At 37.8% G+C, this 22,057-nt stretch overlaps 1 protein-coding gene across 25 annotated transcripts in view; it reads right to left on the bottom strand.

The window, feature by feature from the left end:
- NEB (nebulin) overlaps positions 1–22,057 on the bottom strand; it is a 207,739-nt gene that overhangs the window by 113,680 nt on the left and 72,002 nt on the right. For 22 of the 25 annotated variants that reach the window (XM_013051923.2, XM_004743838.3, XM_004743843.3 and 19 more), the window contains 14 exons: positions 21,752–21,859; positions 16,263–16,574; positions 15,870–16,073; positions 12,148–12,252; positions 10,843–10,950; positions 10,180–10,491; positions 9,509–9,712; positions 9,069–9,173; positions 8,875–8,982; positions 7,586–7,897; positions 7,097–7,300; positions 6,542–6,646; positions 3,754–3,861; positions 1,825–2,136 (listed from right to left, as the gene is read on the bottom strand). In XM_013051923.2, the coding sequence (XP_012907377.2) occupies positions 1,825–2,136; positions 3,754–3,861; positions 6,542–6,646; positions 7,097–7,300; positions 7,586–7,897; positions 8,875–8,982; positions 9,069–9,173; positions 9,509–9,712; positions 10,180–10,491; positions 10,843–10,950; positions 12,148–12,252; positions 15,870–16,073; positions 16,263–16,574; positions 21,752–21,859 (2,607 nt within the window). The remainder of the gene's footprint in view (positions 1–1,824; positions 2,137–3,753; positions 3,862–6,541; positions 6,647–7,096; positions 7,301–7,585; positions 7,898–8,874; positions 8,983–9,068; positions 9,174–9,508; positions 9,713–10,179; positions 10,492–10,842; positions 10,951–12,147; positions 12,253–15,869; positions 16,074–16,262; positions 16,575–21,751; positions 21,860–22,057) is intronic. The other 3 variants (XM_013051920.2, XM_045066814.1, XM_013051922.2) reach the window with 3 other exon arrangements.

The raw sequence follows: 22,057 nt of genomic DNA, 5'->3' as shown, positions 1-22,057 counted from the left end.
CTAGTCTGAAGAAATTCTCTGTAGTTATTAAAAGCCATATTGTAAAGAATATTGGTTACTTGTAGAAATGTCATTAATATAACATTACATGAAGAACAAACATAAAACAATGTATGTGAATAAATTACATGAGCAGGAGTAGGCTTTTTCAGTGGTTAGATTATGTTCGGTTTTATTGCCTTCTGTCTTTTTTTCCTCCTCTTTCAAAATATCTGTAATGCTCTTTAAGTGTAAACACAAAAAGAAGTGAAGCTATGGGAATGACACAGAGCCACTGAAGCCCTGAGCAGACTTTTCCCAGCCTTAGCATTGCTCAAGGCTCAGGGCAATAAACCACCATGACATTGGTCCAAAGTCCAGTCTCTTCCCACCAAGTCCTCAGGATGATTAAGAGGGACTCCGTCCTCAGGATGATTAAGAGGGACTCCTTTCCAGAATTGTCTTTCCATACTTTTCTCCTATGATTTATTTTAAAACATTTTTTTTAAAGATTTTATTTATTTATTTGACAGGGAGAGATTACAAGTAGGCAGAGAGGCAGGCAGAGAGAGAGAGGAGGAAGCAGGCTCCCTGCTGAGCAGAGAGCCCGATGCGGGACTCGATCCCAGGACCCTGAGATCATGACCTGAGCCGAAGGCAGCAGCTTAACCCACTGAGCCACCCAGACGCCCCTTAAAACATTTTTCTGCTAAGGATTTTTGTGAACCCATTAAGTATTCATAACTACTTCACAGCAAAGGAACTGGACCTTTGCCCAGCTCAGTGGAAGGATTTTACCCATAACAGCAATTAGGCAGAAAATAGAGACTGCTATTTTGCAGTCTAGACAAAAAGCCTGTTGGAATTGCCCTACGCTGACTACTAATTGCCCCCAAAATAACAACTACAAGAATGAAAACAATAACATTTCATACCTCTGAAGTGCTTTTTAACTTTCAAACGACTGTTAACTTTCAAATAACCATTAAGGCTGTTTATCGCAGGATTGGGGAGGAGATCTTGGAAAGGCACCCAACTAACAGACAGATGCAGTCAGGCTGTCAGTCAACACTGTCACTCCGGGGGTGACATTAGCCATTTTAACTCTTTCATGCACAGGCAAAGCCTTTCTTTTTGGACACAGTTGCAAAACACAGGGTGGGTGTGTCAAAAACTACAGAACAAGTGTGGGTGGTTTCCTAGGTGAGCTTGCATAGTTTCTGGTAAGGGTCAATTACTGTCCTCCCAAATCCTCTAATGTTTAATAATCCCTTCAAACAGTTAGGAACTGTGCTTCTCAGATGCAGATTGATATAGAAAGCGGGGGCACTAGGTACTAGGGTCCGTCATTTCCACGTGACCGCTCCACGGAGAGCCATTCTGAGCGGTGCTAAGAGAAGACAATGCAATGAACTGACCCAGTAGTTTACAAACACAGCAACTTCTCTTATTTCATAAGAGTAACAATTAACATTGTAGCAGGCATCAGAATTCTCATGAGAACCTTGTTTGGTTTGCAAAGAATCTAAAAACAAATTTCAGAGTAATTTTTTTTTAATATAAAAATGTGTTATTTCTACCCCCCTACAAGAATAAAAGAAATGTCTCCATCTGGTGGACTCTGAATTCTAACATCGCTTAATTCTTTTCTTTATAGGACCAAATCCAGCTTGTCAACTTCACTTACATTCAAAAAAGCAATAATAAAAGTTTATTCTGATTGAGATCTCACTCATTGATCAATAAATCTTAGCTTACGTGGGAGAAGGGGTTGCATATGAAGGACAACTTTTATAGAGTTTCAATTATTTCTGAACACCGCTCTTTTATGGAAGCTGTACTCACATCGCTCTGGAGGTCATAGGCTTGTCGAGCATGGATGACGTCATTCTGGTCAGGCAGGCACGTCCACTGGTGCAGGTAGTTCTTGTAGTCTATGTCACTGACTAAGGTCTGGCACTTCTTGGCCAGGACCACTCCTAGCATGTCCACTGGGCTGCTGAACTTGGTCTTCCACTTCTCGAAGTCCTTCTTGTACTCCCTGTCACTCTGGATCTTGGCCACATGCATGGACCACATCATCTTGGGGTCATCTTTGATGTCCCGGGCTCCAATGTGGTGGCCAAGCTGCTTGCGGTAACCATCTTTGTATTTGTACTGAGATGGAAACACACAAGTCAGGTTTTTATTATAAGCCCTTGGAGGTCAAAAGTCTGTACAAAATCACCTTGCTTACATCAAAGCTGTAAGGTGACTTTTGCTAATAAACATAACCTCAAGCTGGTATCCTGACCTTTACCCTTGAAGCTTATAGAGCTAAGAACATAGATGGAATCCATATAATTGTAGTACATAACCCAAATCACCTATGGCTTGGTAATAAAGAATAATTCTGGAGGAAGGTAGTGCCCACAGGAGGGAGAGGCCATTTGAACAAGGGAGTTTGGAGAAATGAATTTTAGGTACTAAAAGTATGTCAGGAAAGAGATGCACTTGGCAACATGGCATGTTTCATAAGTCATAAAATGAGTGTCTGGTTCCTGGAAGGATGCAGTACTCTAGGTCAAGGACCTAGTTTAGTATACCAGTTATTATACTAATATAAACAAACAGTATACCACTAGTATGCTAATACAATACCAGAATTATTATACTAGTGAAGCTGTGGTAGCAGTCCAATTGGTTAGAACATGCTCCAAAAAACTCCTGGGTTCTACTCCTGCATAGGCCAAGAATGTTTTTATTATTCCATGTTCAATGTCCTGGGATCTGAGCCAGTTATTCAAAATACATGCCTCTAGTCTCAAAGACCACTAAGAAAAGTATGGAGGGATCAGCAGGACGCAGTATGGTACAGTGGGAAGTAATGAGGTTGTCTCAATTTTAATTCCACCACCTACTATGAATTTGATTTTAGACAAGTTGCTTAAGCAATCCACAAAACAGGGATAATGACATTGCTTATATCCTAGGATAATTATGAAGTATAAGATATCACATGTCAAGCTCTTAGCACAGAATTCACAATACTTTCTAGTTATTATTGTTATTTATAATTATTGACATAAACTCACGGAGAGGCCCAACATACATGAACTAAAATGAGTCACCAACAACATAAAGGGCAGTGTATTGCTGTATCCCCAAATACTGGGCCCTTGATTTTTAGAACAGTGGTCTGTTCTTCAAGAATAGGTTGAGGCACCAGGAAGGGATGATGGATTTATTCTGGGAGGTATGTGCTAGACAGCCACGAGCTGTTATTAAGGGTACAACCTTGGGCTCGTAGCCACCTCTGATATTGATCCACTGCCTTCTTTTCATAATCTTAGAAAGTGAATTATAATGGCATGTGTCCTACGAATTTTGTGAATATTGTTAGTAAAATGTCACATAAAGCCAGGACCCGATTCTCACGGGGGGTACTTTAGTTTCTGAGTTATACTTCCTAGAAGCACCGTGAAAATTTTTATATCTCCAAGCCTGCAGCTTTACTCTAATAATTCCCACGTGAATGGATCTTTCTCTGTTTTCAGCGGGTCAGTTTTCATTGAAGATGCTGTGTCCTAAAGGTTATAAACTGCTTGTATGAATATCGAATTTTTCACTTCCCTCAAAACTAACAAAACTTTTCAAAACTAGGTTTTTGAAAAATCCCACATAAATATACTAGGACTTATTTCCAAAGGGCAAGGAAAGTTCTTTTTGAAGATTTAGCTCAGTGACAACATCACTTCAGCCTGATTATATACTTGGGGCGATGCTGGAACTCACATCACTGGCGATGTCCCGGGAGGCCTTGGCCGCCACGATTGGGATGGCATCGGCTCGCAGGTCGTAGCCTTTCTTCTTTGCTTCTTCATTGGCGAGTTTATACAGAGTCTAAGTTTGGGCAAAAAATATATAGACACACATAGATGTTGACATTTATGCCCCAAAATTGACAGGGGACTAAAATAATTTACTAAGTTCAACACAGGTAGGCACCTATAATAATCTCCCACTGAGTGTTCTAAGCCTTTGCTTAGACTTAAAAATGATGTTTACACAGAACATTGCAGCTTTGTTTTTCATTGTAAAACTTGTGTGAAATTAATGAAATATAGATATTATCCACTGTTTCAAAATTTTTAGTTACAACCCATCAGTCAGTTTTGACGAGAACTAAAAAATTAAGCTGAAACTTGTGCACCTAAGGTGGCAAAATGTGGATAAGAGGGAAAGACTTGATTAACTGTTGATCATGGAAATTAATTCAATCCACACTGATTCTGCACCAGCTGTGCTTTGATGGTGCTGGGTACTTGGGAATCAAAGAGGAGTAGGAGACTTCTTCCATTGTCAAGGTTGTGGGAGAACTGATGGAAAGACTGGTAGACTGCAGACAAGCTACCAAAAAGTCAAACCACAAGAGGTGATTTAACCATATCATTGACAAAGAGCTCCAGGGAGGAACAATCAATTCTGAATTGAGAATCAAGAAAGTTTTTGCAGAGAGACTGATCTTTGTACTAAACCTTGAGTAATGAGTGTGGTTTCCGGAGACTAGGATGGCAGTCAAGGCCAGAGGGCATTGCATGAATCAAAGCACAAAGGAGAGAAAGTGCAGGGGTGTCAAATGGAGTGGGGAGCACTGCCAGGCACAGGTGGCAGGAAAGGACTGAGAAGAACCTAGAGTTGGTCTGAAGGCTTAGTGCTAAAATAAGTTTGTGCTTAATTCTATAGGAAATAGGAGACCATGCTTTGAGGAAGAATGACATAATCGAATTTGCAGTCTATCTTCCTGTCCTAACTGAGGTGGTGGTGGGGGGAAAGCAGAAGAACTAAACTGAGAGAGAAAAGACAGAGAAAGCAGAATATTCTGGCAGGCAGGTTAGGTCTTTGAACCAATAGCAACACTCCAGCCTCTCTGAGCTTTTGCAGCAAAGACAGAGCCCAGATTTCCAAAAATGCTCAGTGGCCAGTTACAGAGGCTCTTTGTCTTCTGAAATTCCTACACATACAGTATATGCTTTCCTTTATACAGGAAACAATACAGGACCCATATTAGAGGCTTAGCTAAAAAAAAAATTTGCTCCCTTTTGCTTTGCAAGTAGGACTTGATGTTTTTTGGTTTGGGAGACAATGAAGAGTTAGTTATATAAGTGCTAAAATTATAGTTTGCACTCGCCAAAATAAAATGACTCAAGATGGTAGCTCATCTAGCTACATTCTCTAAGTTATATCCTGCAGAAGAGTGATAGACAGTTGACTTATACCTTCAAAGAAACAATATTTTCTTTGCTGGTAGCACAAAGCTGGGAGAAATAACTAACACATCAGCTGACAGAAAAATCAGATTCACAAACATCTACAGAGGCTTACACCAGTAGGCTTAATCTAGGGAGAAGAAACTGCAGAGATAAATGTCAATTTTGAATCTTTGAATTCCTTTTAAACTGAATTTAAATTGCCAAATGTATAAATGCAGGATAGAGGAAACCTAGCTTAAGCCCATGCAAAATGTCTTGGGGTTTTAATTGAGCCCAAGTTGCACAAGCCCCAGCAATGACAGGGCTGCCAGGGTGTTAAGGCCCTGGGTGCAGAATTAGAGGTCAAATGTCCAGAAATGAAAAGAAGATGTCAACCATATTCTACACTTGCAAGATTTTGTTTGGTTCAGAGGGTCACATTCTAGCAGGGATGTCATGTGAGGAATGCACAGGAACTGGGGATGGCTGGATTAGAAAGAGAACCTGGGGTGACGGGGCAGGGGAGGCACCACAGTAGTTACCCTCTCCACAGAGTTGGCAGACACTGGTTTTGCACAGCCTCAGAGGACTAGGAAGGTCTGCAGAGAGAACTCCGTGACTCTGCATCAGAACCATTTCCTCACGGAATTTTCCAGAACAAATGGGCTCATTTACAAGATAAACACCTTGTCACTGAGAACACTTAAGCAAGGGCAGGATGACAACCTGTTGGGTGGGACTCTTGGTGTAGAAGAGAGGCTGACCTCTCAGCGTAAACATCCATGGCTCTGACATGGGGGCACATGGCCCTATGCTCACAGAAAGTGAAAAGGAATGGGCTCATTAAATACCCTGGTGGGTCCTCTCTCTATTTCTTCTTTCACTGGGTTATTTGATAATTCTGTGATTTTAGTCCTTGACTTAATTTTATAAATTAATAATCTTAAATCTTGACTTTAAACTACAATTTGGAAAAAAAATCCTATATGGAAAATATATCTAGTACAGCAATACAGCACAAGAAGAAGATAAATGTATATTTAATCTACTGTTAATTTCCTAACTTAAAAAAATTAATAAAAGTTCTGATTAACTTTATGATTACTGCCTAAATCATTCATTCTTATCTATTTTACTTCATAAGTGATAATTTGTAGTACTTGAAGTTTGATGTTTAGGATGAGAATTGAGAAATATAAGAGGTGTTATTTACATGGAGCAAGAAAAAAGAATTCTTTATAAGGTTGCTATATAGTATTATATCACCTTAGACAGATTAACTGAAATAATACACAGCATGCAAAATTCATAGAATTAGTATCTGCCCTCACCTCACTGTAGTTGATTTTGTTCATTCTTGCCAACGTAATTTCTGGTGTGTCTGGCATGATGTGGACCTGGGTCTTGTCTTTGTCCCAGGCTTCTGTGTATAAACGCTATCAAAGGAAATAGATAATGTCATCAGGAAAAAAAAATCAGTATACAATTAAGAAAAATTTCAGGACTACAAAAACTTTATAAACAGAAATAACAAAAGGTTAAACATCTTATACACATGATGTATAATAGACACATCTTCAGGTAATTAGTTCAGAGAACAGATATTTAGTGCCTTATGATAATCTGAAATGTGTGTTAAGAAAAGGAAATTGAGAGTATCTTTTATGCAAAGATAGTTTTCCATAAAAATATGTCATTTTATCAAAACTATGAAACAAATACTAAAGTAACTATTAAATATAAGTGACACAGAGATAGATACGGATGGATGGATAGATATCTTTGGTTGCTCAATGCTTGCTTGCCTGCTTTTCTTGATTATGCTTCTTTTTCTTTTATTTCGCTTTAGGAGTCCTACCTTGGTTCTCTGAAATTTGAAGCCTCACCTTATTCATGTTGATGGCATTATTCTTGGCTAACACTTGTTCCAAAGAATCAGTCACACTGGTAAATTTGAATTTGTCGGGAGGCTGGCGATAAATTTTATCACTCAAAATTTCAGTTGCCCTTTTGCATTTTTCCACATCCAAAGAGCCAATAGGAACCCAGCCGATGCCTCTCAACCATTGCAGATCTGACTTGTACATATTCTGTTGAGACAGTCAATGAATATTTATCTTGGCATTGGGAAAACATTTTCATCTAAAGGATATGAAATAAAGAGTACTCTTGAAAATACAGTTGAATGGACAGTCTATCAGATCATACTTCTTTTTGTCTGGAAAGTTAAACAATTATTACTCTCAAGGAAAGAAGAAATGCTATTCCTGCCTTGCAGGGCCTCGTAAGCTTGGTGCCTTTTGTTACCTTCTCCAAGGGATGTTAATTCACTGATTTCCTATCTTTGCATGCCATTATGATCCTCATATACTCACATCGCTCTGGAGGTCATAGGCCTGTCGAGCATGGATGACATCATTCTGGTCAGGCAGGCACGTCCACTGGTGCAGGTAGTTCTTGTAGTCTACATCACTGACTAAGGTCTGGCACTTCTTGGCCAGCACCAACCCCAGCATGTCCACTGGGCTGCTGAACTTGGTCTTCCACTTCTCAAAGTCCTTCTTGTATTCCCTGTCACTCTGGACCTTGGCCACATGCATGGACCACATCATCTTGGGGTCATCATGTATTGCTCGGGCACCAATGTGATGGCCAAGTTGCTGACGATAGCCTTCTTTGTACTTGTACTAGAAGAAGAAAAATCCTTGTGATCAACTGTTTTAACTTTTAGTAAAAAGCAATTACTAGGCCCCAATTTTCCTATTCCTTAAAATATAATGATTTCCTCCTATATATAAATACATGTACTTTGTTAACAACTTAGAAAATAAAGTATATATGCATACAAAAAATAAACCAACATTATTCTATCACTCAGTGTTAACCACCATAAAACCACTTTTCATTGTGTGTGTGTGTGTGTCAGAATAAAATTAGAATAAGACCTGGCTTTTCTAGTTATTATACAAGCACTCATCTGTGTCATTAAATATTCTTTATAAATATGAATTTTTAATGGCAGCAGGTATTATACATTATTTTGATACATTTTAATACTTTTAACCCTTCTGTAAATGTTGACCATTTATTTTTAAATTATGATAGTTACTTCTCATATTTTGGAAATAAAGAAACAACTATATTCTTGACTTTGTTGACTAATGAAATAGAAGGATAAAAGTTCCTAGAAATGTAAGTAAAGAAATCACTTAAAGATAGTAAATATTGGCAACCAATCACCAAATGCAGAAGCAAACACACGGTACGTGTGGATGACTGCACAACGAATAGTGTGTCATATTCATTCAGCCCTTGTAGGTTCATTGGTTCATAAAGCGTGAGTTAGTTTTGAAGGAATCCTACAATGAATTCAATTGTCTATAAGAATTATCATGTGGAAAAGCCCAAAAGATGTCTGCACTACAGCCAAATAGCCAATGCTTTCATTCGGCATGAAATGGACAATATTTTGAAATGCATATTGCTATGGACTCAGTCATAGCTTTGTACTGAGAATTTTATTACCTTGATTCTAAACTATATTTAGAAAAAAGACTGTTGGCAAGAACTTTAACCTTGTACCTTACTTGCCCTACCATATAACCAGGAGACAGAAAAATCTTTGAGTCAAAGCTAGGGCAAAGAACTTTTTAGGTGCACTTACCTCACTTGCAATGTCTCTGGAGGCCTTGGCCGCCCTGATGGGAATGGCATCCAGCCGCATATCATAGCCTTTCCTCTTGGCTTCTTCTAGGCCAAGTTTATATAGTTTCTGAAATAGACATAAATCATCATAAGTTTGATTTATAAAGTGCAGTGTAAGTAAAATATATCACGTGCCATGAATATATTGCTTACGTCACTGTAATTTATTTTGTTTTGCTTAGCCAGTAAAACTTCAGGAGTATCTGGCATAATGTGGACCGTGGTTTTATCTTTATCCCAAGCTTCTGTATATAGGCGCTAAAGGAAAAAAAAAAAAAAAAAAAAAGACATGATTAGTGTAGGCTAGTAATGAATAGAAACATAAATTTTTTTTTTTTTAATAATCTGGTTCTTAATGAGACTAAAGACAGTCTGTTCTGTGAGTTGATATGTGTGACATCTTCAGGTCTAGATTCTCATATCAGTAAAATGCACAGCACTTACTTAAAAACCACTTTAATACCAAGCAAAAGAATTAAATACGATTTTTCTTTTATAGAAGAAAATGCCCATGTTTATACAGACACTCTCTCTTTCACGTGCACACACACACACACACACAAATACCTCCTTCAATTAAAGACAAGACTTACATGATTCATGGTAATAGCATTGTTTTTTGCCAAAACCATTGGGATGGAGTCCATAAGGCTGGAGAACTTGAATTTATCTGGGTGCTGACGGTAAATGTGATCACTCAAAATCTGGGTAGCTCTCTTATTCTTCTCATCCTCCAGAGAGCCACTAGGTAACCAGCCAATGCCTCTTAGCCACTGAAGGTCGGACTTATACAAATTCTGAAATTACAGGTGACAAGCCACTTAACATAAGCATAAAATATGCCCCTAAAGAAATAAAATTATATATTATTTATTTTACTAGACTATAGATATTTAAATGGTTGAATTCTTGGGAAATTTACAAATTTTGGTATGTGTTCTGAAGCAATGGAATAGTCAAATTAGAAGAATATTTTGGAAAATATTTTATTTTAGATAGTATTTTAAATAGTAGCACACAGAAAATGATCCAACTCTTCTAGATCAGAATATTAGAGGCTTTCACCAAAGCAATGAGGGTTTTGTTGGCTCTTTGTGGGATAATGGTGCATACAGATATTTAGGGGACTGGATGGGGCATGGGCATTAATCTAGGGACACAGAACTCAGTTGTGTAAACTCAACACCACTTACTTTAGGGAAAATTTTCTTCTTAGGAAAACAGCCATGGTATTTAGTTAGCCAAAGGAAAATCTTAGACTCACATCGCTCTGGAGGTCATAGGCCTGTCGAGCATGGATGACGTCATTCTGGTCAGGCAGGCACGTCCACTGGTGCAGGTAGTTCTTGTAGTCTATGTCACTGACTAAGGTCTGGCACTTCTTGGCCAGGACCACTCCTAGCATGTCCACTGGGCTGCTGAACTTGGTCTTCCACTTCTCAAAGTCCTTCTTGTACTCCCTGTCACTCTGGATCTTGGCCACATGCATGGACCACATCATCTTGGGGTCATCTTTGATGTCCCGGGCTCCAATGTGGTGGCCAAGCTGCTTGCGAAAGCCTTCCTTATATTTGTACTGAAGAAAAAAAATATTCCTTGATGCTTACAAGATTAACTTATGTTGCAATTACAAAGCACATGAACTCTACATGTTTCACAAAGCCTAGAGAGCCCCAGAATTACGATACTTGTAGGAAAGGTTAAAGGCTAACTCCAGGTAGAAATGTCACACATAATACATTTCATACAAATTCCAGCTACAAATACCTTGAGTTTATCCTCATCCCACACTACATCTTTGGGATCATTCCACTCTATTTTAATTTGTTACTCCTTGGAAGATTCTGTTCAATTTAAGATTAAATTGAAACGGCTTTAAAGTGATACATTGTAATCAAATCAATATAAACAGTGGATAAAGTCTTACTTCACTGGCAATTTCTCGGGATGCTTTTGCGGCTTTGATTGGTATGGCATCAAGAGGAAGATCGTAACCTTTTTTCCTCAATTCCTCATAACCCATTCGGTAGAGTTTCTGTTAAGAGATGAAGATCACTTTGGGAAAAGCTGTTTTCCATAAACAACTGCAGCATAATGAATGCAATGTGCTAAATATTTTAAGAGTCCCTGAAATAGTATCTGCTCTAGAATACTCAAATGTAATTGGAAATTATGCCCATTGATTGCTAATGATCCTATTTTAAACTGTAAAGCTCTTCGATTACCCAAATCAACATAATTAAATTTTAGCTCTTCCCAAATATTTCTGAGAATGAGGCAGAAGTAAATTGATAGAGAAGTGAAATAAAATATCATTTAGGTGCTGTTTTCCAATTAACTTTGAGTGTTTCATTGGAAGTTTTTGCTAGACGAGAGTAATGCTTTTCGTGGGGAAAAAGTATGCCTAATGGGCTGCCTCTTTCACACAGCTAACAGGTAGCAAAATAGCCTATTTTACAATATAGAGCTGTCCATAGTAGGGTCTGCATCTGGAGGTAAGAAACAAAATCCTTCATAGTTTTTTAAATCTAAGATTTTTTTGGAGGAAATTTAAATTTTGAATATAAAAGCTCAAGTGAAATACTTTCTTCAGATTTGTTACATAATGAAATATCTGAGAATACAATTTAATGCACTTTATTCTGAAACCAGATTGTTTAAAATGACTTTTGATCTTGGAATGTGTCCATATTTTAGTCATTTGTGGCATTATCCTAATACATTATTTAATGTTGAAGCCTTTCTATTAGAGTTTAGAATTTGCCTTTAAAATATTTAATTTTTACATCTACAGATTTCAGGAAATTCTGCTATGAGGACAATAAAAGTAAAAATGGAATTCTCCTGCATGGGTTTTTTAATGTTCATTCATTTGAAATTTCATTGAGTTTTGTGTGTATTGGGCGCTATACTAGCTAGGCACTGTAAGCCCAATACAAATTGTCTCTGACCCTGAGGAGCTCCCATTCATACAGGGAAGAGCAATATAAACCATTATATTATGATGATATGTGTCATAAAGAACTACAAGGAACAGACAGCACAGACCCCCAACTCTGCCTGAGATAGGGAGTGCCAATTATTTTGATATTCAACCTAAAAACCACTAAATAAGGAATCTAAGTCACATGTAGTTCATTAAACAAAATCATTCAGACATGCAATTTATTTCCAATTCTTTGCCTTAGAAGCAATTAAAAGCTTTCTGAAAAACATGAATTTGGAAACTTACATCACTTGTATTGATTAAGTTTGCTTTAGCCAGAATAATGTCAGGTGTATCAGGCATGATGTGGATTTGAGTCTTGTCCTTGTCCCAAGCTTCTCTATAAAGTCTCTAAAATGAGAAAAAAGAGCTTTTCAGTGGTTTCATTCAAATAGTGAATGACATCATAAACTTCAAGCAGGATCACTGAATTCATCTGAATTAGGGGTTTTAACTGATAGCATAAGCAGATAACATGAACAGAAAATAAGTAGTGGTTTTTTGTTTTGTTTTGTTTTGTTTTTTAGTTGCCTGGGATATAACTATCTTTCAAAATATAAAGTATGGATTACCTTCTCAAGATTACAAATATCCCTGCCCATTAGAGATCAATCCAAGTAATGAGAGTTTCTGCCATGATCATCAAATAGAACAGAAGTTCTCCATCTGATTATAAAGGTCTCCCTCACTGTTTATCTGGGAGATAGTCCTTCCTTTCTCAAAAAATGACATATTTGAGGTATATTTAGAAATTTGAGTCACAGTCCCTATGCATTTTATTATTTATGGCTCTAATAATTTGGGTGGATTAGGATCCCAAGAGAATTCTGTATGGAATTTATCAAAATGTCTTCTATGTCCCAGAGCCATCCGCTATCTTTCTTCTATGGAAGACAAGACAACCCAAACAAAAATTTCATTTGTTTACTAAAACAAGGGGGTGAAAGTTTGATAAAAAACAGAGACCTGTCAGAGAATCTCCTCACAAGACACGTATCAATTAGAAAAGATTAAATATTAATTTGACAGTGGAGAAACCTCTCAATACCACCTTAACTAAATGATCAAAAATCAAATGATCAGTATTGGAATGCAAAGATATCATGGATCACCTGATAGGACATACGGAGGAGGGTACTACATGTGATGTCCTGCTAAAAGTACAAGACCTGAATCAAATCATGAGGAAACAATAGACCCAAACTGTTGAAGATTCTGCAAAACAACTGGCTTATGTTCTTCCCAGATGTCAAGGACTTGGAAGACAAAGGAAGAATGAGGAGCCAGTCCAGATTAAAGGAGACTACAGACACCACAAACAAATGCAGGGTGTGATCTTGGATTGCATTCTGGATCAGAAAATAGTTTTTATTTTGTATAAAGGACATTCATGATAAAACTGAATAAATTCTATGGACTAGTATTGTTTCAAAGCTAATTTCCTGATTTTGATCATTGCACTGTGGCTTGGTAAAAGAATGTTCTTGTTTTCAAGAAATGCACACTAAAGTATTTGGGGATAGAGAGGCATCAATGCAGCAACTTACATATATACAACAGAAAAAAATAGGAAAAAAAAAAAGCAAGTGTAACTAATGTTAACAATTGGGGAATTGGGATAAAGAAAGAGATATGCATACATAATTACATTTATATATTTATCATATATATTTAAATTATTTGTACTATTTTTGCAACTTTTCTCTATGCCTGAAATTATTTCAATATAAAAACTTGAGAAGTCTCATTGGTTCCTTGAACTTGTCAGTTTCCCCTTAAGGCACTTAGTGTGGGTTACAGGGGTTGATGCTTTTCTCCTTCCTGCACATGCACATAACCCACAGAAGCTAAGACCTTCAGGATAAAAACAAAGCAAGGCTTGTCGATTTCCACATATGTTTATACTGGTTTTGTGCTCACCTTTCTGATTAAGATGAGATATTCTCAACCTCAGCACTATTGGTATTGTATCCTGGAGTATTCCTCGTTGAAGGGATCTTGTCCTGTATGCTTCTGGAATGTTTAGCAGCGTCCCTGACTTTTATCCACTAGATGCCAGTAGCATGCCAGCCTCAAGTTGTGACAACTGAAAAGATCTCTAGGTGTTGCTAAATGTCCCTGGTTGAGAACCACTAAGTTGGACCATTTCTTCAATGGTGTCATTTTCACCACAACCCTGCCCCACCCTCCCTGAAAAACAAGAAATGCTAGTATTTGTTTATCCTGAGATACATGTATTGGTTTATTATTCAAAGGAGAGGGGTGCTTGGGTGGCTCAGTCGTTAAGCGTCTGCCTTCAGCTCAGGTCAGGATCCCAGGGTCCTGGGACTGAACCCTGCCTCGGGTCCCTGCCCAATGGAAAGCCTGCTTCTCCCTCTCCCATTCCCCCTACTTGTGTTCCCTCTCTTGCTGTCTCTCTCTCTCTCTCTCTCTCTCTCGCTCCTTTTTTTTTTTTTTTAAAGATTTTATTTATTTATTTGACAGAGATCACAAGCAGGCAGAGAGGCAGGCAGTGGAGAGGGGGAGGAGGGGAAGCAGGCTTCCGGCAGAGCAGAGAGCTCAATGCAGGGCTCGATCCCAGGACCCTGAGATCATGACCTGAGCTGAAGGCAGCGGCTTAACCCACTGAGCCACCCAGGAGCCCCTAAATAAATAAGATCTTAAAAAAATTAATAAATTTTTTTTAAAAAAAGGAGAAACAGAGGGCTCAAGGATCCACATGGCCCTTTTCCAAGGCCTTAAGGTATCTATACCTCCACATTGCTACAAACAGGGCATACTGCTGAAGAGGTCTGTTCCGAGGCATTTTTAATGTTGATAAATTTCATGATTGAAGGTTTCTCTCTTGCCCACTTTATTAGTTCAGAGCTCTGTACACGGCTCTGTTTCATGGAGAAAAGGGGGAGCTATTTTGCATAAATTTGTTGCTTTATTAGTCAAATTACCATCATAAAAAAAAGAAGAAAAGAAAACCTGAATATTTATAATAAAACTGACAGGTCAGCATTTATTATAAATTTTGGATACAAAAATTGCAAGAAGCCCATGAAAGGTTGGTTGGGAAGAGAGGAGCTACAATTTCTCAAATACTTACCATAAGCTGGTTATGAGGTTTATAATAAAACTAATATATATGATAGGTGTAAAATATATAGCAGAAGTAATCAGATCCTTCTAAGACCCAGACAATTATTACTATGCATCACTTTAAACTTTCTTACCTGTTCCAAAATCTCAGTGCACATCATTCAACTTTCTGTAATTTTCAGGGTTATGTTTCTCACTGAACAATGATGAGTACTCTTTCCCTTTGCATAGAATTACTCTACACTGCTATCTTTTATTTATTTAATTCAAAAAATATTTAGAGTTACATGCCACACACTGGTATCAGTGCTGGAGAGGGAAGTAAGTTGAAGATGGGATATATTCACACACACACATGTATATATGTATGATATTACCTACGTGTCTTGACTTGGCGAAGCTAAATGTATTATAAAAGTTTGGCAGAAAATACACTCTTTATAACACTTCCATTTGCCTGTGCAAAGTACTCAAAATACCGCCCGTTCATAAACTTTACCCCAACAACAACAACGCAAAGTCTGGGTCTTTAACACATTCAAGTTTCAAAGAAAAAAAAGTATGTTTGATAGCGCTCTCATTTACAGGATGGTTAGTTGGTTGGCTGGATGAATGGATGAATGGATGGATGGATGGATAAATAAATAAATAAATAAGAAAATTTTAGATGACAAAAATTGGTACTAACACATTTTACGTGATTCAGTATAGGGTAGTTGATAATTCAAATGAAGCAACCAACATTATGCATCATGCTGTGTTGTGCTATGCTATAGGATATGAAGCTATGCTAGCCTACTAATTATTAAGCAAATGCTATTGAGCACCTACCAGTTATCAGGCACTATAACTTTTCTATTTATTTCTAAAGAGTTACTCACATCACTCCTATTTTTGGCATTTGTCTTTGCCAGAACTATGTCCATGGCATCGGGAATGCTGGTGAATTTGTTTCTGTCTGGGGGCTGACGGTATTTCTTCTCACTGATGATTTCTGAAGCCCGTTTGTTCTTTTCTGCCTCCAAAGAACCCAGGGGACTCCATCCTATGCCTCTTAGCCACTCAAGGTCAGACTTATACAGATTCTGTGAAAATACAAAGCACTCCATCAAAAGCCCATCCTCATTTGGACCCTCGACTCAAGTGATTCTACACATTACAAACAGATGCATTTTAGATATTCAATAACAACTCCTCTTTTTACCTTGTCTCTCTGTGACCAAATGGCTACTCAAATAGTAATATATAAGCCATTCAATTAAATAGAAACTGACCTCACTCTGCAGTTGATAAACTTTTTTAGCTTGAATAACATCATTCTGGTCAGGCAGGCATGTCCACTGGTGCAGGTAGTTCTTATAGTCTACGTCACTGACTAATTGCTGACATTTCTTGGCCAGCACCACTCCTAACATGTCCACTGGGCTGCTGAACTTGGTCTTCCACTTCTCGAAGTCCTTTTTGTATTCTCTTTCACTCTGCATTTTGGCTACATTCATGGACAGCACAAGCTTTGGATCATCTTGCAGACTCCGGAATCCAATATGGTGGCCAAGTTGTTTGCGGTAGCCTTGTTTGTATTTAAACTGAAATCAAAAGAATCAGTTCTTTTATTAACATAAACAAAGATCATGTGAAGCTCAACAATCTGAGCTTAATTAAAAGCTCCATATGCATTGTTGGCATGTCTGTTTTCCAAAACTGAAAAGAGAAAAGTGATGTCCCTGTTAATTTAGTAAGAAATGTAAGAACTTACATAAACGCTTCCAGAAAAAAATGTAATGTAGTTGATTCTCAGGGAAGATTATGCTAAATTCTAACTAGAGACAAAAATATATGCCAGGAGGTGCTAGACATTGGGTATGCAGACCTTAGGGTAACATTTGCACAAAACTCTTTTGATAGCCTTATGGGAGTGATCTGAAAATATGGGTTGCATGGCCAAGAAATAAGAAAGATTCAGGACTTGAGCAACAAGAGTTATGGTATAGATTAACTTATTAAGCAGTAGGAATTTTAGTGGTTTGCTATGTGGTTATATATTATAATCTTGTCCTGTTCAGGATCCATACCTTCATGCACATGTAGCTACAAAAAGCTAAATTCATTAGATTAGAAAGAGAATTCCTCAAGATCTCAACATATTGCCAAGACAAGTCAAATGAACTACATAAATTTAAGAAAAGTGAAATCCACTATTTAGATTTAACTGGGAAAAAACTGCATTAGTACTGGATGACTATTGTAATAGTAACAATAATAACAATAGTAATAATAGCATTTACTTGATGTTAGGTGCCTGGGCTACTCCTTCATGGAGTTAGGTCCTACTCTCACTTCATACCCGGAGTCACAATTATATATATTATAAATACTCAGGAGTTTAGGTTGACTATAAGTTCAGTATGGGCAAGCTGACAAAGCTGCTTATAAAACTAATGTTAAAGATTCTGCAGGGACACAGATAAAAACAAGTCAGAAACTCATTTACTCTGGCCTAACCTCCTGTGACAGGGAAGCACCACTAAATTTGGGCACAATATTTTGAGAAGGATACTGAAAAAAATAGAACAAATCACAAGTAGAGTGACGAGCTTTTCAAGTCATGAATAATCAGAATACTGAAAGACTTATAAAACTAAAACCAAGGAGAATAACTAAAAACGTGTAAAATGAAGAGGTATCAGGTGGAATAAGAAATAAGCTACTTTGTGATATTCTAGAACAGACTTAGAGTTGATCAACAACATAATCAAATTCAAAATAGGGAACTATATAATGACAACTAAAGATGATCCAACAAGGAAATGACCTGCTCTAAAGGGGCACATAAAATTTTTTTATGTGCAAAATTCTTTCATGTGTAAATGTTCACAGACCAGATGACCACCTGTTGAAGGTGGAGAGAAGGACATTGAGTGGGAGACTGCATTAAAAAGCTTTTGTGTTGGGGCACCTGGGTGGCTCAGTGGGTTAAAGCCTCTGCCTTTGGGCTTGTGTCATGATCCCAGGGTTCTGGGATCGAGCCCCACGTCGGGCTCTCTGCTCGGCAGGGAGCCTGCTTCCCCCTCTCTCTCTGCCTGCCTCTCTGCCTACTTGTGATCTCTGCCTGTCAAGTAAATAGATAGAATCTTTGAAAAAAAAAATTACAAAAAAAAAGCTTTTGTGTTGTCTAACTAAATTCTATGATTCTAATTTATTAAATTAAGTACTCATAAAAATCTCTAATTTCCTTAATTTTTAAAAAGATTTTATTTAATTGATTTGACAGAGATCACAGGGAAGCAGGCTCCCCACTGAGCAGAAAGCCCGATGAGGGGCTCGATCCCAGGACCCTGGGATCATGACTTGAGTGAGCTGAAGGCAGAGGCTTTAACCCACTGGGCCACATAGGCACCCCTCTAATTTCCTTAAATTATATAGAATATAAAAACTATTTGAGGAGCACCTAGGTGGCTCAGTTGGTTAAGTGTCCAGCTCTTGATTTTGGCTCAGGTTATGATCTCAAGGTTGTGAGGTTGAGCCCTGTGTCAGCTCTGCATTCAGCAGGGAGTCTGTTGGAGATTCTCTTTCTCTTCCTCACCCTCTTCCCCTCCCCCAATTCATCCTCTCTCTCTAAGATAAATAAATAAATTTTTTTAAAAAGTTTGAAACTAAGAGGAGATATAATTTCTACAGTGGTGAGAAAGTTCACATAAAGTTAATTTTAGGGTAAGACTTCAAACAGTTCTAACTAATGGTTCACACAAAAAGAAATCAGCTACTATCAAAAGTATAGTTAGGAAATCACTGATGCTATTTCTTCAGTTTCTAAATAATCTTCACCTCATGTAGAATACATAACATTAAATGCTCCTGCGGGAACATTCAAGCATCATTATTGCTGTAGGTTCTTTGGCATGTTGATTCATTCTAATATGGAACTGACCAGCAAGATAGTGAGTGAGTAATAATAAATTATCTAATTGATTTTCCCACATTTCTAGAGTGCCACAAATGAACTGATTTAAAGAAGATTTCCCCGGGACGCCTGGGTGGCTCAATGGGTTAAAGCCTCTGCCTTCGGCTCAGGTCATGATCCCAGGGTCCTGGAATCGATCCCTGCATCGAGCTCTCTGCTCCGCAGGGAGTCTGCTTCCTCCTCTCTCTCTGCCTGCCTCTCTGCCTACTTGTGATCTCTATCTGTCAAATAAATAAAGAAAATCTTTTAAAAAAAATAAATAAATAAAAATAAAGAAGACCTTCCCTTCTATTCTTAGAATTCATTGCCAGATGCTGTCTTTACACAATTTTTCTCCAACCCAAGTCCTTGTCTTGTTTTAAAAAATTTTAAGATAAAAATTCCACCAGCATTTTTCAAAGAGCTAAAACAAACAATCCTAAAATTTGTATGGAACCAGAAGAAACCCAAAATTGCTAATGTTGAAAAAGAAAAACAAAACTGGGGTCATCATGTTGCCTGACTTTAAGCTTTACTACAAAGCTGTGATCACCAAGACAGCATGGTACTGGTACAAAAACAGATGCACAGACCAGTGGAACAGAGTACGGAGTCCAGATATGGATTCTCAACTCTATGATCAAATAATTTTTGACAAAGCAGGAAAAAATATACAGTGGAAAAAAGACAATCTCTTCATAAATGGTGCTGGGAAAATTGGACAGCTATGTATAGAAGAATGAAACAACCATTCTCTCATACCATACACAAAGATAAACTCGAAATGGATAAAAGACCTCAACGTGAGGCAGGAATCCATCAGAATCCTAGAGGAGAACACAGGCAGTAACCTCTTTGACATTAGCCACAGCAACTTTGAACATAGGCAGTAATCTCTTTGACATCAGCCACAGCAACTCTGGAGACAAGATATGTCTCCAAAGGCAAAGGAAACAAAAGTGAAAATGAACTTTTGGGACTTCATCAAGATCTAAAGCTTCTGCACAGCAAAGGAAACAGTAAACAAAACAAAGAGGCAACCCACGGAATGCGAGAAGATATTCACAAATGACAGTATAGACAAAGGGCTGATACCCAAGATCTGTAAAGAACTCCTCAAACTCAATACACACAAAACAGATAATCACATCAAAAAAATGGGCAGAAGACATGAACAGACACTTCTCCAAAGAAGACATACAAATGGCTATCAGACACATAAAAAAATGTTCATCATCATTAGCCATCAGGGAGATTCAAATCAAAACCACATTGAGATATCACCTTACACCAGTTAGAATGGCCAAAATCAAAAAGAGAGTTAACAAGTGTTGGAGAGGATGTAGAGAAAGGGGAACACTTTTACACTGTGGACGGGAATGCAAGTTGGTGCAGCCACTTAGGAAAACAGTGTGGAGATTCCTTAAGAAATTAAAAATAGAGCTTCCCTATGACCCTGCAATTGCACTACTGGGTATTTACCCCAAAGATACAGATATAGTAAAAAGAAGGGCCACCTGTACCCCAATGTTCATAGCAGCAATGGTCACAGTCACCAAACTGGAAAGAACCAAGATGCCCTTCAACAGATGAATGGATAAAGAAGATGTGGTCCATAAATACAATGGAGTATTATGCCTCCATCAGAAAAGATGAATACCCAACTTTTCTATCAACATGGACAGGACTGGAGGAGATTATGCCGAGTGAAATAAGTCAAACAGAGAGAGTCAATCATCATGTGGTTTCACTTACTTGTGGAACATAAGGAATAACATGGAGGACATGGGGAAATGGAGAAGAGAAGTGAGTTGAGGGAATTTGATGGGGGAGGTGAACCATGAGAGACTGTGGACTCTGAAAAACAAACTAAGGGTTTTGGAGGGGAGGTGGGTGGGGAGTTGGGTGAGCCTGGTGGTGGGTATTATGGAGGGCAAGTGTTACATGGAACACTGGGTGTGGGGTATAAACAATGAATTCTGCAACACTGAAAAGAAATTAAAAAAATAAAAGAAGAAAAGTATATTAAAAAATTTTAAGAGATAGTACTTCCTCTGAAATTCCAAAGTCCTCTGAAATTTTAGGTTAATTCTTAGATTTAACAAAATGACGTGTTGATCTACATACAGAATATCAAAGTCAAATATTTGCAAAAATTTAACTAATCAATAAGAATTGTGCCTAGTTTATTCACCAAATTTATTATCCTTTCCAATCATAACTAGAAGTTGTCTTGTGAACAAATATCCCTATTTTATGAACTTTGGGACCAGATAGATATCCAACAAAAAGTTAAGCTCTCTGAAACTTAAACCCAAATTCCTGAAACTTCCTAAATTTTTTATGCCCCAAGGTAATTTATTATCATTATGTAGATATAAGAATGGGTTAAATAAAAAGAAGTGGCATCTAACTTTTAAATATGTGCATATAAAAATTTATCAACATCAGGACATTGAGGTTGATTTATTTTCTGGCACTTTGAATTTGTCTAAAATAGATAAATACAAAACAAATTATTTTCAGGCAAGCAAGGGAAAACTGAAATCTCTGGTTTCTTTGTAAAGTCTAGAAACATTGCATCTTAGTATAATGGATCTCACAGGTCCTCTGACTCAACTTGTGTTCAGGAAGCTCTTATTTTGATACTGAATCAGTAAGAAAGAAAGCAAATTTTCAGTAAATGAAGAGGGGAGGTAGGAGAAGATGAAGGGAATGGCATTACATTTTGAAAGGCAAGGCCTGTCTGTAAAAGTAGTCACCAGCATGAAGGTACCTGATTCAGATAAAATGCATCATAAAAGCCAAACAAGCCAAACTTACATCACTAGCAATGTCTGTTGAAGCTTTGGCCAACTGTACAGAAATTGCATCAGGTGGGAGATCATAGCCTTTCTTCAGAGCTTCTTCCCATCCGAGTTTATAGAGTTTCTGGAAATGAAACATATAACTTAGCATTATTCAGTAAATATTAGAACCCCAGTGGATTACTGAACCAAAATTTACCCAGAGAGCAGGCAGGAGATTCTATCATCTACCTTATCTCTAAAGATACAGATAAAACCAAACCAAGCTGTTTTAGGGGAGAACTGACTTAGTATTACAGGATCTTGCTTCAGTTTTCTGGCT

This window comes from Mustela putorius, unplaced genomic scaffold, assembly GCF_011764305.1.
Source record: "Mustela putorius furo isolate JIRA1106 unplaced genomic scaffold, ASM1176430v1.1 tig00003869_pilon_pilon_pilon, whole genome shotgun sequence".
In the NCBI taxonomy this organism is placed as follows: Eukaryota; Metazoa; Chordata; class Mammalia; order Carnivora; family Mustelidae; genus Mustela; species Mustela putorius.
This window is presented reverse-complemented; position numbering and strand designations above follow the sequence as displayed.